At 51.4% G+C, this 13630-nt stretch overlaps 1 protein-coding gene across 1 annotated transcript; it reads right to left on the bottom strand.

The window, feature by feature from the left end:
* Window positions 1-5980: 5980 nt before the first annotated feature.
* Lingo4 (leucine rich repeat and Ig domain containing 4) lies at window positions 5981-9751 on the bottom strand. Its single transcript, XM_021265952.2, has one exon. The coding sequence runs from the start codon at window positions 9749-9751 to the stop codon at window positions 7970-7972; it is 1782 nt and encodes a 593-aa protein (XP_021121611.1). The 3' UTR covers window positions 5981-7969.
* Window positions 9752-13630: the final 3879 nt, after the last annotated feature.

The raw sequence follows: 13630 nt of genomic DNA, 5'->3' as shown, positions 1-13630 counted from the left end.
TCATTTTTTTTTTTCTTTTTCCTTTTTAATTAAGAGAAAGGGTCTTAGTGTGTTACCCAGGCTGACCTCCAACTCGGGTTCAAGCCATTCTCCTGCCTCAGCCATTACAGTGGACCCTTGACTTATGAATTCAGTTCGTTCTCGAGGGCTGGTTGTAACTCAAGTTGGTCAGTGGAAGGCTCAGGCTCCTTTACACAGGCTTCGAAGTCTGTCCTGTATCAGGCAGATCTCGGTGTCCTTAGAGAGACACTGGCCCAGGATTTCTCAGTTGACCCCACATAGGAAAGGCTGTTGTAATGTTCCTTCCAGAACTCTTTAAGGGTTAAATCTGTGTCTGAGACCAGCTGGAAGCACAAGCGGTGGGCATTCAGGTCATAACTCAAGGATTTGTTCATAAGTTAAAATTTAAAATTGAGTCATAAGTAACCCAAGTCGTTGGCATATCTGGCTGGTCGTAAATAGAGGGTTCACCGTAATTTTAAAAATATGTATGAGGGCCAAGGGTTTAACTCTGGCACCGTGCCTGCCTCACAAGCACAAGATCCTGAGTTTGATCCCTGGTATCAGAAAAAAAAAATATATATATATATATGTGTATATATATATATGTATATATATATGTGTATATATATATATATGTATATATATATATATGCTTTGAGTAAGTAGTACTTGCACATTCTAGGTGATTCAAAAGGAGCAAGAGATTATTACAGACTCCTCTTTCCTTCAGAAGCTACCAGTCCCAACAGCTTGTGAACTGTTTCATAAGATATTCCACCGTTAACATGCATTTGTGTATATGTACTTCACCCAGTTAATAGCATATTGTACATTCTATTTTGCCACTTCTATATAATCTAGAAATCTTTTCATAGCGCATACATATCAGTGTCATAGTACAGTTTCAGAGTGAGACTGAGGAATATACCCAGATGTGTTTAACTAGTCCTTTAGCGTTATGTTGATATACAGGCAGACTTCGTTTTGCTGTTGTATATCTGTGTGATAAATACTTGGCATGAAAACTCTAGGTCAAAGAATGTGTGCTTTTTTGTTTTTTTGATAAATACAATTTTGCAAATTCCTTTCCTCTCATACAAGGTTTTTCTGATTTTCATTCCACCAGTAGTGTATGAAAAGGATTTTGGTGTAGTACTGCCAAATTGTCTTCCATGGAACTTTTACTAATTTACTCTCATCTGCTGCCAGGCATGGTGGGGCACACCTGTAATCCCAGCACTCAGGAGGCTGAGGCAGGAGGTTCCCCCATCTCAAAAAAGAAGAAAAGGATCTGTTTGATAGCACATTAAGGGTGTGTTCACGTCTTGTTTTTTGATAGTGTAACTGGTATCTCATTGCAATTTTCATTTTCATTTCTTTTATTGTAAGGTTAGCATCTTTTAATGTTTAAGAGTCAATTGTATTTTTTGTAAATTATGTTTATATATTTTGTTTATATTTTTACTTGTTTTGAATCTCTCTTTAATACTTTGAATCTCTCTTTAATACTCCTACAGTTTGTCCTATGTCATTTTAGTTTGTTTAGGGTAATGTTTTTGCTCTCTACAAAGTTTTTTAAAAATTCGTTTGTAGCGTCTTTCTGTATTTGTAAATACTTGACTTATCTGGAATTTATTGGTGTGACAAGTCCAACTTTGTTTTATCCTGCTGTTCTTATTTAATGATACTTATTTTCTCCATTTTTAATGCTAACTTTGTAATCTCCAAATTTTTGCTACCTTTATAATATCCAATTGTCAGATTTTTAGTGCTACCTTTATAATATCAAATTGTTGAGTCTGTTTCTCAATTTTCCATTGCGTTCCATTGATCTATTCACTGCCATATTATTTCTCAAAATTGCACATGTGGTTTTATTTGTTTTATTTTATTTTATTTTATTTTGGTACCAGGGATGGGACTCAGGACCTTGCACTTTCCAGGCAGGCACGGTGCCACTGAGCTAAATCTCTGACCCTGCACATGTGTTTTTTTTTTTTTGGTACCGGGGATTGAACTCAGGTTCTTGCATTTGCGCAGCAGGCAGTGAAACCACTGAGCTAAATTCCTAGGCTCTGCACATGTGTTTTCAACATAATTTGACAAACTAATGTATAATGTATATCCAGAAAAATGCAAGGATAAAACGTGTACATCTTGATGAATTTTCAAAAATGGAATACATTTGTGTAACCAACACCAGATTAAAAAAACAAAACCAGGGCTGGGGATTTAGCTCAGTGGTTCCACCGCCTGCCTCGAAAGCACAAGGTCCCGAGTTTGATCCCTGGTACCAAAAAACAAAACAAAACAAAACCAGAATCCTGCCCATGCTGCAGCTGCTCTCGTGTCCTCTTCCAGTTACTACTCTCCTCCAGGGTGGCCGGTTTTCTGACTCCTAATCCTGTAAACCAGTTTCCCTGATGTATACGTACGGAGAGAATCAGAGTGTATACGCTTTTGTGTCTCATTTCTTTTGCTAAAATTATTTTGAGATCAATCATGTTTGTATCATTTTAGGGTGTTCATTTTTATTACTGTTTACAGTGAAAATATACCTCACTTCACTTTTCTATTCTACTATTAATGTTATTTTGATTGGGATCATATTCTTTTAGATTACTTAAGGGAGAATTGTCTTTATGATGTGGAATCATCCCATAAGTTTTAGTCCTTGATGTCCCATCAGTAGTGTTTTAAATTTTTTATCATGTACAGTTTCTTGTACATGTTTCTTGTTAAGATTATTCCTAGGTATTTTGAGTGTCCTGATTGCTATAGCTATTTTTACTTTAAAAAGGTAACAGAGTGATTAAATCTAAGAAATAATGTCCAGTAGTGCTATAAAAGGCACAGAATTACTTTATAACCCTATCATCTTCTGACTCCAGTGTGAGTCGCAGTGGACAAAAAAGAGGAAATGAAATGGAAATTTAGAATAGGAATTAAATATTAAAATCACAGGCTGGGGATTTAGCTCAGTGGTTTCGTTGCCTGCTGCACAAGTGCAAGGACCTGAGTTCGATCCCCGTTACCAAAAAAAAAAAAAAAAAAAATCACACCAGGGCAGTGAAAAGGAAGATGGATCTCTTTTCTTGGAAATTTTAGAGAAGAAGGTTGATGTCTTAACTGGATGGGTAGGGAGATTGGGAACTAGAAGGAATAACTTTAGATGGAATGATTCTAAACTCGCTTTCAATTCATCATGCATTTGGGGTTTCTCATCTTATTTCCCCTCTAAGAGCCCAAACCAAAATTGAGAGATTGAATTGTGAGATGCTGGGTTGGGTGAATTGTGATTTATTCTCCTCTCCAGTTCCTAAACATTTATTCCCTTTCTTTGGTGTATGTGTGAACAGGCTGCAGGAGGCAGCAGGTGAAATCAGTTACCATCAGGCCTGGGATTCCCAGGGCCTCCTTCACTGAGCAGGTGTTTGCACTCAGCCAGATCAGGAGTAGACTTGAGCTAGGGCCTGGGCGGGAGAGGTTCTCAGACACAGTGGCCCTGACTCCAGAGCCTTGGCCACTCAGAGTTCCTCACATACAACATACGGGTCACTGTGTGAATAATATGCAGTTGTCTATGTCTTTGAAAAGCAGGAGTTATCTCTTCTTTTACGCATTGTAGGGGTCACTTTTGCTCCCGGTGAATCAAGACTCTTTACCAGAAACCAGAAATGGGAGCAGGGTCATAAGCTATGCTGGTTCCATCTTTAGATCACACTGGTGAATTGTGCCCAGAGTTCCAGGACGAGATTCTCCTCAGCCTCTCCAGCGCCCACCATAGGCTCTAAGTCTTCCAGGTTGGTTTCCCTTACAAGCAATCTGCAGGAACAGGGCTCAGGAGTCCATGGTCTCCGATGTTCTCCAGCCTGAGTCATCCTCACACTCATTTCTCAGGGCAAGGTTCCCACCCAGGGTTTCCTGCCTGTCCCTGACATAGGTGCTGGTGGGAAAAGGGGACAGGACCCAGCCCAGCACCTCCTTTCACCTGTGCTAACGTCTGCTCCACACTGCAGCGCTTCCCACCCTTTTCTCCTGGTCTCTATCAAATGGACCCCGGGGAGCAAAGGCAACCTAAGCCCTCAGCTTTGCCCCTGCAGCCTGTGACCTCCACAGCACTTTTTAACCTGTGCTCCGTGGGGTCTGTGAGGGCTTCAGACAACTGGGAAACAGATAAATACTTTTGTTCAAAGCGTGCACCAGGTGTTTTCAGTGGGGGTTGCAACTCAAAGTTGAGGATCATTACTTTGCAGGGCTCTCATTCCTTGCATCAGGATCCAGTACAGTGAAAGAAATAGAAATCAGACATGAGAGAAAGAATGTATCAGGGAGCAACATGGGGAGTAGCAGAATGATGCCAGAGTGCTCTCAGCCTAGGTGAAAGCATGATTGAAATAGGAGGAGGAGGAAGGAAGGATGAGGTGGCCTCGGGAAGGTTCTGTTAGGCAGGGGCAGGCAGAAAGTGCAGAGAGCCAGTGAAGGCAGAGAGCTCATAGGTTCTTCGACCATGCAGAAAATTCCTGATAAGGGATTTCTCTAGCCTAAGAAGGTGCTAAATGTAGGACCCAGAAAAGGAACCAGGAAATCGGAAGACTGCATTTTCGTTTGTTTTTTTGTTGTTTTTTTTTGTACTGGGGATCGAACTCGGGTCCTTGCACCTGTGATGCAGGTGGCGGAACCACTGCGATAAATCCCTGGCTACATTTTCAATCAGAAGACATCCATTGCTGGGAGACAGACCTTTCTCTTCAGTCTGGGATTGGGACTTCTGCTCCCTTTCACCAGTCCCTAAGGCAGGGGCAGGCAGGACAATGGAGAGGGAGGGAGGAGAGGACAAATGAACAACTTCCTGACTCAGATACATGAGGGTCATGGAAGAAAGGTGAGGATCAGCAGCCGATCCCAGGCTTCCATAAAAGCTCAGCATGAGTGGGGTGGAAGATGTCACCTTTGTCACAAATCGTCCCGCTACGGAGAGGTCGTGGGAGGAGTAATAACAGTGAGTGTGGCAGGATGGTGGACACTGCATAGGTTTTCAGCCAGACAGTGCGGAGTTCAGATGCAGGTTCCTTGTTCCTTAAGTTGCACTCACTTAAGCAGCGGAATCTCTTTGACCTTCAGTTCCATCAGCTCAGTTGCCTGCCTGCCTGATAGGATTGATGTGAAGATTAAACAAGAAAGCATGCATAAGGCCCCCCATGTGACATGGAATAGGCCCCCCCGAAATGTTCCCTCCTCTCTTAGTCTCATCCCCAGCCCACCCCAGGCGGTGCCTCTGTTGGATCGGCCCTACAGTGTGGCACCATCCCAGCCTCACTGGGCCTGCAGAGCCAGTGGTCAGCACCCCCCACTCCCATCCTCAGCTGTATCTGCATTTTCTTTGGCTGTGGTGGGGCCAGCCTTGGAAGTACTCAGCACAGTGACCTTGTTCCCTTGACAGGCTTCACCTCTCGAAGGCGTCCCAGGAAAGCCATGAAGGTGAAGAGAGGTGGTAGTGGAGAGAAACCCTGCAGGCATCTCCGTGAGATGTGAATGCTTCCCGAGTGAGACTCTGTCTCCCAGGCAGACCCCAGTCCTTGCCCAAGGTCATAGTTTCTGCAGCTGTACTGTCCAGTCTAGTGGCCACATGTAAATGTGACTGGAGAATGGAAATTTAAATTTATTCAATTTCAATTAATTTAAAATCGAGAACAGACCCTTGATTCAGTTATGGGAAAACTTTGAACTATGCTTAGAACAACTTGAACATGTGAATCTACTTCTTCAAAGGTGAATTTTAGGAAATTAAATACAGATATTTCTGGCAAAAATTTAGTGACTGAATTGAGAGGCCTTATAAGTGTAAATTATACTCTCGATTTCAAAGACCAAGTATGAGAAAGAAACTTGTCATTACTGATTTTTACATCGCTAACATTGAAATGATAATAGTTTGGGTGCATTGGGTTAAACAGATACAGTATTAAAATTAAGGCTGCTTCATTTTGGTTTTGTTTAATGGGGGGGCTACTATAAATTTGCAGTTACACACATGACTTGACTTTCCCCTCTCTTGCAAATCTGTGTCACCGCAGTCTCTCTGCCAGACAGACACTCATCTGTTCCTAGCTGCCCCAGGGGCTTCCAGCAGCTCTGGTTCCGATGCTGTCCGCATTGCAGGAAGGGCAAGTAGAGTGAGAAGCTCGGCGTCCAGGTGCCAACCTAATAAGCTGCTGGGTGGAAGGAAGATGAGGGCGAGGAGGGACCATCGGGGGCTCGAGAGGGGGCTTGCTGGGTGCTGAGCTGTGTGTGGGGGATGGGGCGCAGGGATGGCATTTCTCAAGAGCGCAGGTCTGTCCGGGCTCAGGCCCCTCGGCCCCACTGCAGAGCTCAGCACCTGACCTGATGGGCAGTTTGAGCGGTGCTGTGGTAATGAATGGGCTCTCCTCAGAGCAAGGACAGGCGGCAGCTAGGTAGCTCAGGGTGCCTTTGGCGTGGGGCCGGTGGGCGAGAACTCCACTAGGAGGAGGGAAACTAAGGACCTAAGGACACGGGCAGGTGCTGCTGCAGAAAGGCTCAGAGCCCCCCAGTGACTTTTCACTTGTCCGTCCCTCCTCTCGCTCCCCTCTGCTCCCTTCCACTCCTGGTCTTCCCCCGATGCTGAGGCTGCTGTCCTGTCCCTTGATTTTCAGCACCTGCACTTTCCGGAGCTCTGCTTTGTCCTCTGTGTGAGCCACACTCCGGGGTACTCGGCAGTTCTGGGGCTCATCTGCTTCCCCTCTGTCTGTCCAGAGACAGCTTCCCACTGGGACCGTGGTAAAGATGGGCGTGTGTGTGTGTGTGCACGCACGTGCACTGCAGTGGAAAGGAACCAGGCAGGCTGTACCCTCTGCACCCCTGTTTCCTCCCCTTTCCCTACAGCTTGCTCAGTCCCCCGCCCTTCTTCCTCCAGGCTGGGTCTCTCCGACAGAGGCAGTTTCTGGCATTTATTAGTCATTTTCTAGGCGGTCCCTTCTGGTTTCCCCCCAAGGGCACTAGGGATCTATTAGAAATGTAGAAGGGAAGGAGCTAGGTGTCCTAGGCCGGGATTTCTGCACAGGCATCCCTTGGGAGGTGCAGGAATCTCTCCTCAGCTCCAGAGATGGGAAGTAAAAGGAAAAGAGTTGAGTGGTCAGCGGGAAGTGCTGAGCTCTCCAGACACATGGCCTCTGCCTTCAGTGGCAGGCTGGGGTAGGTGGAGGCAAGGTCACCAAGACCCTCATCAGCGGGCAGGCAGAAAGGAGAGAAGGGAATAAACCGAGGTAAAGCAAGTTCCAGAGATCATGATTTGTCCTGGCTGTGCCTCTGGTGGCTTTGGGGCAGCAGGTTTCATGCTCAGACAGGAAGGCGGCCGAGGCCCGTGCAGATGTGTGGTCTGCCCTCCCCACCCGCGCATGCGTGCCCTTCTCCTTAGCTGCGCACCCCCCGGCTCTAGTTCCTTGCACCTAGAGGCTGGGGCTGCGGACCAGAAAAGAAAGGCAGGCTGTGTGGGTGAGGACCAGGGACCCCATTAACCAAGTGGTACTTCCCAGCCCCACCTCTGAAATAATCTTGTGGCTGCAGCTGGCAGGTGGCATTGGTTATTAAAGTTATAAGCGTGCGAAGGAAGCCCAGTGGTTAGAATAGCAGGCTGGAACCTTGGTTATGGTTCGTGTGTTGTGCGTAGGTGTTGATGGGGTGGTTAAGGGAAGGCCGGGCTAACCACAGGGTCTGTATCTGTAGCTCCCTGGGCCGCTCAGAGGAGAGATGGCAGTGCCATCCTCAGACTGGAAAAGCGCAGGGCAGCAGCCCGAGACCAGCTTCCCCAGCTGCTGGCACAAGGCAGAGGCAGGTGTGAGTGAACTGCGCTCCTCGGGGTGCAGTCCCGTCCAAAGTGGCTCTGGTTCTGTCTTCTGGTTTGGTACCTGGAGTGCACTCAGTTGGATCCTCAGGGTGGGAGGAAAGGTCAGAAGAGCTTGGCTGTGACCCGGTTCCCCCCGGAGTTCTTATCCCCGGAGGGCCGAGGTGCCACGAAGTCAAAGGTTGTGTGGTGTTTGACGTGGCCCTTGCCCTTGCTCCAGAGGGCGATCAGCCCAAAGCAGAGGGTCACTGAGGTGAGGAAGGGGAGGAAGCCAACTGCTAGCACCATGGCCACTCCCCTGCTGTCCAGAAGGAAAGGCCCTGGGATCCCAGGCATGGTGATGTTGGGGTCAGAGAGAGTGCCATTTGGTGGTTCAACTTGGATTACTTCCAGCCAGGTCCTTAGGGAGTCGGTCCCGGCCGCATTGCTGACCACACAGACATAGGGCCCCCGGTCCCGTAGCTGCACCGAGTGGATCTCCAGTGTCCCGTCCTCCAGGACCCTAATTCTCCCAGCCCTTCCCAGCCAAGGCCCCTGAGGCCTCATCCAGGAGATGGTGGGGGCTGGGTCTCCCTCTCCCGAGCAGGAGAAACCAGCGTATCCTCCCTCCTCTGCAATGACCCACCGAGGCCCTGACTTTCGGATCAGGGCTGGTTTGCAAGTAAAGTGGCCTGGAGGCAGGATGTCCGCAAATTCCCTCAGGTTCTTCCCCTGGACATGCTGGGGGCCGGCACAGGCAGGGGGCTCCGAGCCAAAGTCCAGGTGGCTGCGTAGCCGCAGCAGCCAGAGGAGGCGGCAGTCACAAGTGAGGGGGTTGCCAGACAGCCTGAGGGTGACCAGTTTGTCAGGTGAAGGGAAAGCCGACTCCTCCAGAGTCTGAAGGTTGTTATCTGCCACGTCCAGGAGGTGGAAGGCAGTCAGGCCATGGAAGGCGTGGGCGGCAATGGAGGTGAGGCCAGCCCCTGACAGCCGGAGCTCCTGGAGCCGCACCAGAGGGCTGAGCCTTCGGGCTGGGATGGCCGAGATTGGGTTCTGAGATAGGTCCAGCGCCCTGAGGAAGCTCAGGTGGTACAGTGCCTGGAAGGGCACGGAGCTCAGATTGCAGTGAGTGATGGCCAGGCTGCTCAGATTGAGCCCCACCAGGCTCCCCGGGTCCAGAGCCTCCAGGGATGGCCAGTGGTGGATCTCCAGCTCCTTCAGCTGCCCCAGCCCCTGCAGCGCCCCGGCAGGCAGCCTCTCGATATCCAGTTCTCGGAGCCTAAGGGCCACCAGAGCTGGGAGGCGGGCGAGGGCCATGCCAGGCACCATGCTGAGGTTGCATCGCTCCAATGTGAGGGCGCTCAGCTGCACCAGCCCTGTGAAGGCCCCGGGAGCCACAAACACCAGGTGGTTGTTCCCAACCTCCAGCTGCCGGAGGCTGCCCAGCTCCCCGAAGGCTCCATCCAGGAAGAGGACGATCTGGTTGAAGCGGAGGTCCAGCAGAATGAGGGCAGACAGGCCTGAGAAGACCCCAGGCCCCATGATGCGGAGGCGATTGCCCTGGAGCCTCAGTGTGAGTAGGCTCTGCAGGCCGTGGAAGGTCCCGGGCTCAAGGGTGGAGAGCTGGTTGTAGCTGAGGTCCAGTTCCCGAAGCAGGCCCAGGCGGGAGAGCATGCCCTGCTGAAGCCCCCACAGGTGGTTCCCACTGAGGTCCAGGAGCTCAGTGTCCGGTGGGAGACCCCCAGGGATAGCCTCCAGCCGCCTGTGGGCACAGAGCACTGCCCGGGGTTGGGAGGCGCAGTCACACACGGCAGGGCAGCTGGCACTGCCCGCTCCAGGCAGGAGGAGCAGGAAAAGGAGGGGAGGCCATGGGGGCCAGGCTGGCTTTGGAGCTGTGGCCGCGTCCATCCCCTCTTGAGTCCTGGAATAGATAAGGACATGGCCCTTTGTGAAGAGTGGCTTCAGGTGATGACCCTGATCTTCCCTGAGCCACCTCGGAAGAGAGAGAATTGGTCTGTTTGCCTCAGCATTGCCGGTAAGGAGGACACAAAACCAGGACGGATTCTGGTGTGCCATCTCCCTGGGGCTTTCTGGGCTCCTCTTCAGGGAATCTCTCCTTTCCTTCCCTCCCAGCCCTGGATAACGGCCATGTGCTCAGGGAACCCTGGTCAACCTGCTTTCTGTGGAGAAAGTTTTATGGGAACGGAATGGAACAGCAGGGGAGAAACTGAGTTTGCCCACAGTGGGGTTTTCCTGCGTCTGTGAGACAGGAATCCCACAGGCCCCTTACCCTCCTCTCAGCCCGGCCCCCACTGCTGTCCGCCTCTCAGGCCGCTGGTCACTCCTGTTTTGGGTATCCACAGCTTTGTCTAAGGCCCAGGGAGATCACATCCTTGGCCAGAGCTTTTTGTGCTGACAGAAACAGGTCCTCACCTTGACGGAGTCGCTGGAGGCTGGGGAACACGCAGGCCTCAGCTCTGACCCAGTGTCCGAGCTCTGGACTAGCAGATCCTAGGTCCCTAGAGACCCTGTGCGGACAACAGGCTGAATGCAGGCAGCACTTGGCGGGGAAGCCCGGAAGTATACCCCTCCTCCCCTGCACTGCACATGGAATTGGGGTGTGAGAGGGATCCAGAGGGTGCCAGGGTTTCAGTTCTGTTTCTCAGAGCTGTCTGGGGTGTCTCTCATGACCCCCTTAATGGGGTATTGCTTCTAGTCGATGTGTGACTCTGAGAGGGAGCTGTTGCCCGCTTTGCCCTAAGCTACTGGAGCAATAATGAGGCAGACTGTGACCAGGGAGGGAGACAACATCTGACAGATGCTGTGGAGCGGGAACAGCACGCCAGAAAACTGGGCCCAGGCAGTGTGTGGAGCACCCAAGGCCTGGGCAGTATTAGTCATGACTATGATGACTGACCGCAGCAGACCTGGCTGAGGTGACAGAAGAGAAGGGGTCTTTCTGGTGAGAGCCCCTCAGCGTGTCCTGTTCCATGCAGCAGGAACCCAAGGGAGGGGAAGTGTTGGAGTTGGCAAGGGATGGCCAAGTAATAAGAGCAAGCGCCAGCCAGCTGGTGCTCCTGGGGGCAGCAGGCCTGGGACAGGCTGTGGGTCTCTGCCCGGCTGCGGGTCCTGATCACTTCTGGGTTTTGGGAGCTCTGGCTTTCTGGGCCCTATGGGGTCAGTTTTCTGCTACTTGCCCTATTTCCTCCCATGTGGAACACAGGAGAGGCAGTTTGAGATGGCAAGACTTCTTCCTCTTCCTTCCCACTCTAACCTTCCTCTGGGAGGGTCACTGGGGAGGCGGTCCTTAGTTACTTCACAGATCTGTGGCGCTTGGCTGGCTGAAGGAGGCCAACAGAACAGAGCGGTGTAGGAAAAGTCACGGCAAGGGGCAAGGGCTGCCCTTGTTCTGACTGAACGGGCATCTCCGGCATGCTCAGAGTTCTCCAGGGAGGGCAGTGTCCCAGCTCCCTCCTGCTCCCTGGGCCTGTTCTGAGAAGTCCACCTGACAGCTAGCTCTCCATCACCACCGCTGCAGTTCCTGCTCATCCTTTCCGTTCTGCATTCAGCAAAAGTGCAGTGGAGCATGTAACCCAGCTTCCCTCCCTCCCACTCCTGTGAGTTTCCTCTTACTTGCCAAAGCCTGCTGGGCCAGGGGCTGGGGGATCTGGGGTCCACCTTCATTCATAAAGTGGCTGATTTAATCACACACGACCCTTGCCAACCTCCGTGGCTACATGACTGGCTTCTGGCCACTTTGCAGGGAGAGACAGGTGCCAGAGCCACTTCTTTCTCTCCTTCGGAGGGTGGGGTCTGGGCATCACCCCCCTCAAGGAAAGGAAGCTTCCTTCCTGCCTCAGGGAGCACCCCTGTGCTCTTTCTACACACCTGATTGAGGACCGTGTGGGGAGTGGTGCCCTGGGGGAAGATTCCTGGCATGCCCCTTAGATTGTGGGGAAACCCTACCTGAGGTAGAGGGAGTACTGGGGAGAGGGAGGGGAGGGCTCCTTGGAGTCCGGAAGTCTTAGTTTCCCCATCAGAGTCCTGTGGGGCCAGGATTAATGGGTGGTGGGGGTGAGGTACAACTGCCGCGTTCGTTCGCCTTCATTGACAGGGACACCGGTCCGCTTTGTCTGTGAGAACGTTAGGGAAAAGGGCAGCTGCAGCTTCAGGACCGAGTAGGGGCACTTACCAGAGAAGCTGGAGGGTGGCATCAACTTGGTCACTGCATCTGGCCAGGGCTGAGGACCCTGTCCCATTCGAGCAGGCCCTTGGCCCCTGCACCTCCCCTCTGTGCCTCAGTCCCCACCGCCCACTGCCCCCCTGCCTGCTGCCGCTGCCGGCCGCCGCCGCCGCCGCCGCTGCTGCCGCTGCTGCTGCTGCTGTGCCTGGTGCTGCCAAGACTGAGGGAGAGAAAAAAAAGCCAGGAAGCACCCCCCCCCTCCCTGTCTCCCTGTCTCCCTCTCTCCCTCTCTCCCTCTCTCCCTCTCTCCCTCTCTCCCTCTCTCTTTTTTTAAACCAGGCGAGAATGAGTCTGCAGCAATCCTGTTGGTGCAAAATAAATAAATAAAACAACCAGGGGGGGCTGCAGCAAGTGGGAGTACAGGATGGGGGAGGAGGGAGAAGGGGCCGTGGCAGGAAGGGGTCTGTAGTCTACGCTGCAGCAGGGGCTCACCCAAGGCCTCTCAAACACCCTTATTCCCCTCCGGAGAGCTACAGGCCTCCTGGGACCAGCTACCTTCCAGGGTAATCTCTTTTAGTCTCCAGGATGCAGGGCAATTCTGTGCAACCTCTAAATCGGAACAACCCCCATGGGCATCATTTGTGGGGAAGTCCTCAGTCCAGAACATCCCCGTGGAGCTCAGTATGAGGCAACATCAGTGGGGTTACATGAGGAACAATTGGCTAGCCTCATTGGGGGCTGCTAGGCCTGGGGGGAGCCCCAGAGGCTGGAATCCTTACGCTGCTGGTGAGTCCACAAGAATGAGACCGGACAGCAGGCTTGTAGCCATCTTTTGGTAGTCCACCACACACGCATGCACACACACTTCTGCCTTTGCAATCATTCTATAAGGAGTGGCACACGGATTTTATGTTTACCCAGCTAAACCCCTCCCCTGAGAGAAGACAAAAAGATTCTCTTCCTATCATTCGCTGTTTATCTCTCCCAGGAGAGCCCACAGCTACTTATAAAGCCAAGAGAAGTTTGGGGCAAGATCACAGCAGGAGAAACAGGTCCTGCTCCTCCTCATGCAGGAGTCAGCAGCCTCCAGCTGCAGAGTGGTGGGACAGCATGGCCTTCCTTTCTCCAGTGTGAGTGCAGTGCTGGGAACCAGGGGGAGGAGATCCCCCCTCACCCCCATGCTGTTACGGCCTTCTGGTCAACCCCAGTGCGGCCCGCTCTACTTGCCCTGGTTTTCTTGTGATAGAAGGCAGCTGGAGCTGGGGTGGGGTTAGGACCACCCCAGCCTAAGATTAATGGGCTGGAGCCCCGTGGAAATGTTCCAGGTAGGTCTCTTCCCTCGGTCACTAGGATTTTCTGAGCTGGGACCTGAAGGATGAGTGACTGTGCCCTATCACAAGCGTCCGCACAGCCACACGCCCGCAGGGTGGCTTGGCATGCTTTCCACCTGTATGTGAACGTGTGTGTCTGATCAGGTCGTGCTAACTCCTAATCTGTTTTTAAAGTGCCTGTAGGAAGTTTGAGTTCCAGCCCTGGTCTCTGTCTGTGGTGTCCTTAGCCTCCACTGTACCCTCTCCCACACCCAAATCCTTTAAAACGGTTAA

The sequence above is a fragment of the Heterocephalus glaber genome, unplaced genomic scaffold (assembly GCF_053883595.1).
Source record: "Heterocephalus glaber isolate CG9 unplaced genomic scaffold, H.glaber_assembly_v1.0 deba00001795, whole genome shotgun sequence".
Taxonomy (NCBI): domain Eukaryota; kingdom Metazoa; phylum Chordata; class Mammalia; order Rodentia; family Bathyergidae; genus Heterocephalus; species Heterocephalus glaber.
Note: the sequence above shows the minus strand (reverse complement) of the source record. Positions and strands in the feature narration are given on the sequence as shown.

Coding starts and splice junctions, on each gene's coding strand:
- Lingo4 (XM_021265952.2), bottom strand. CDS start 9,751: ATGGACGCGGCCACAGCTCCAAAGCCAGCCTGGCCCCCATGGCCTCCC.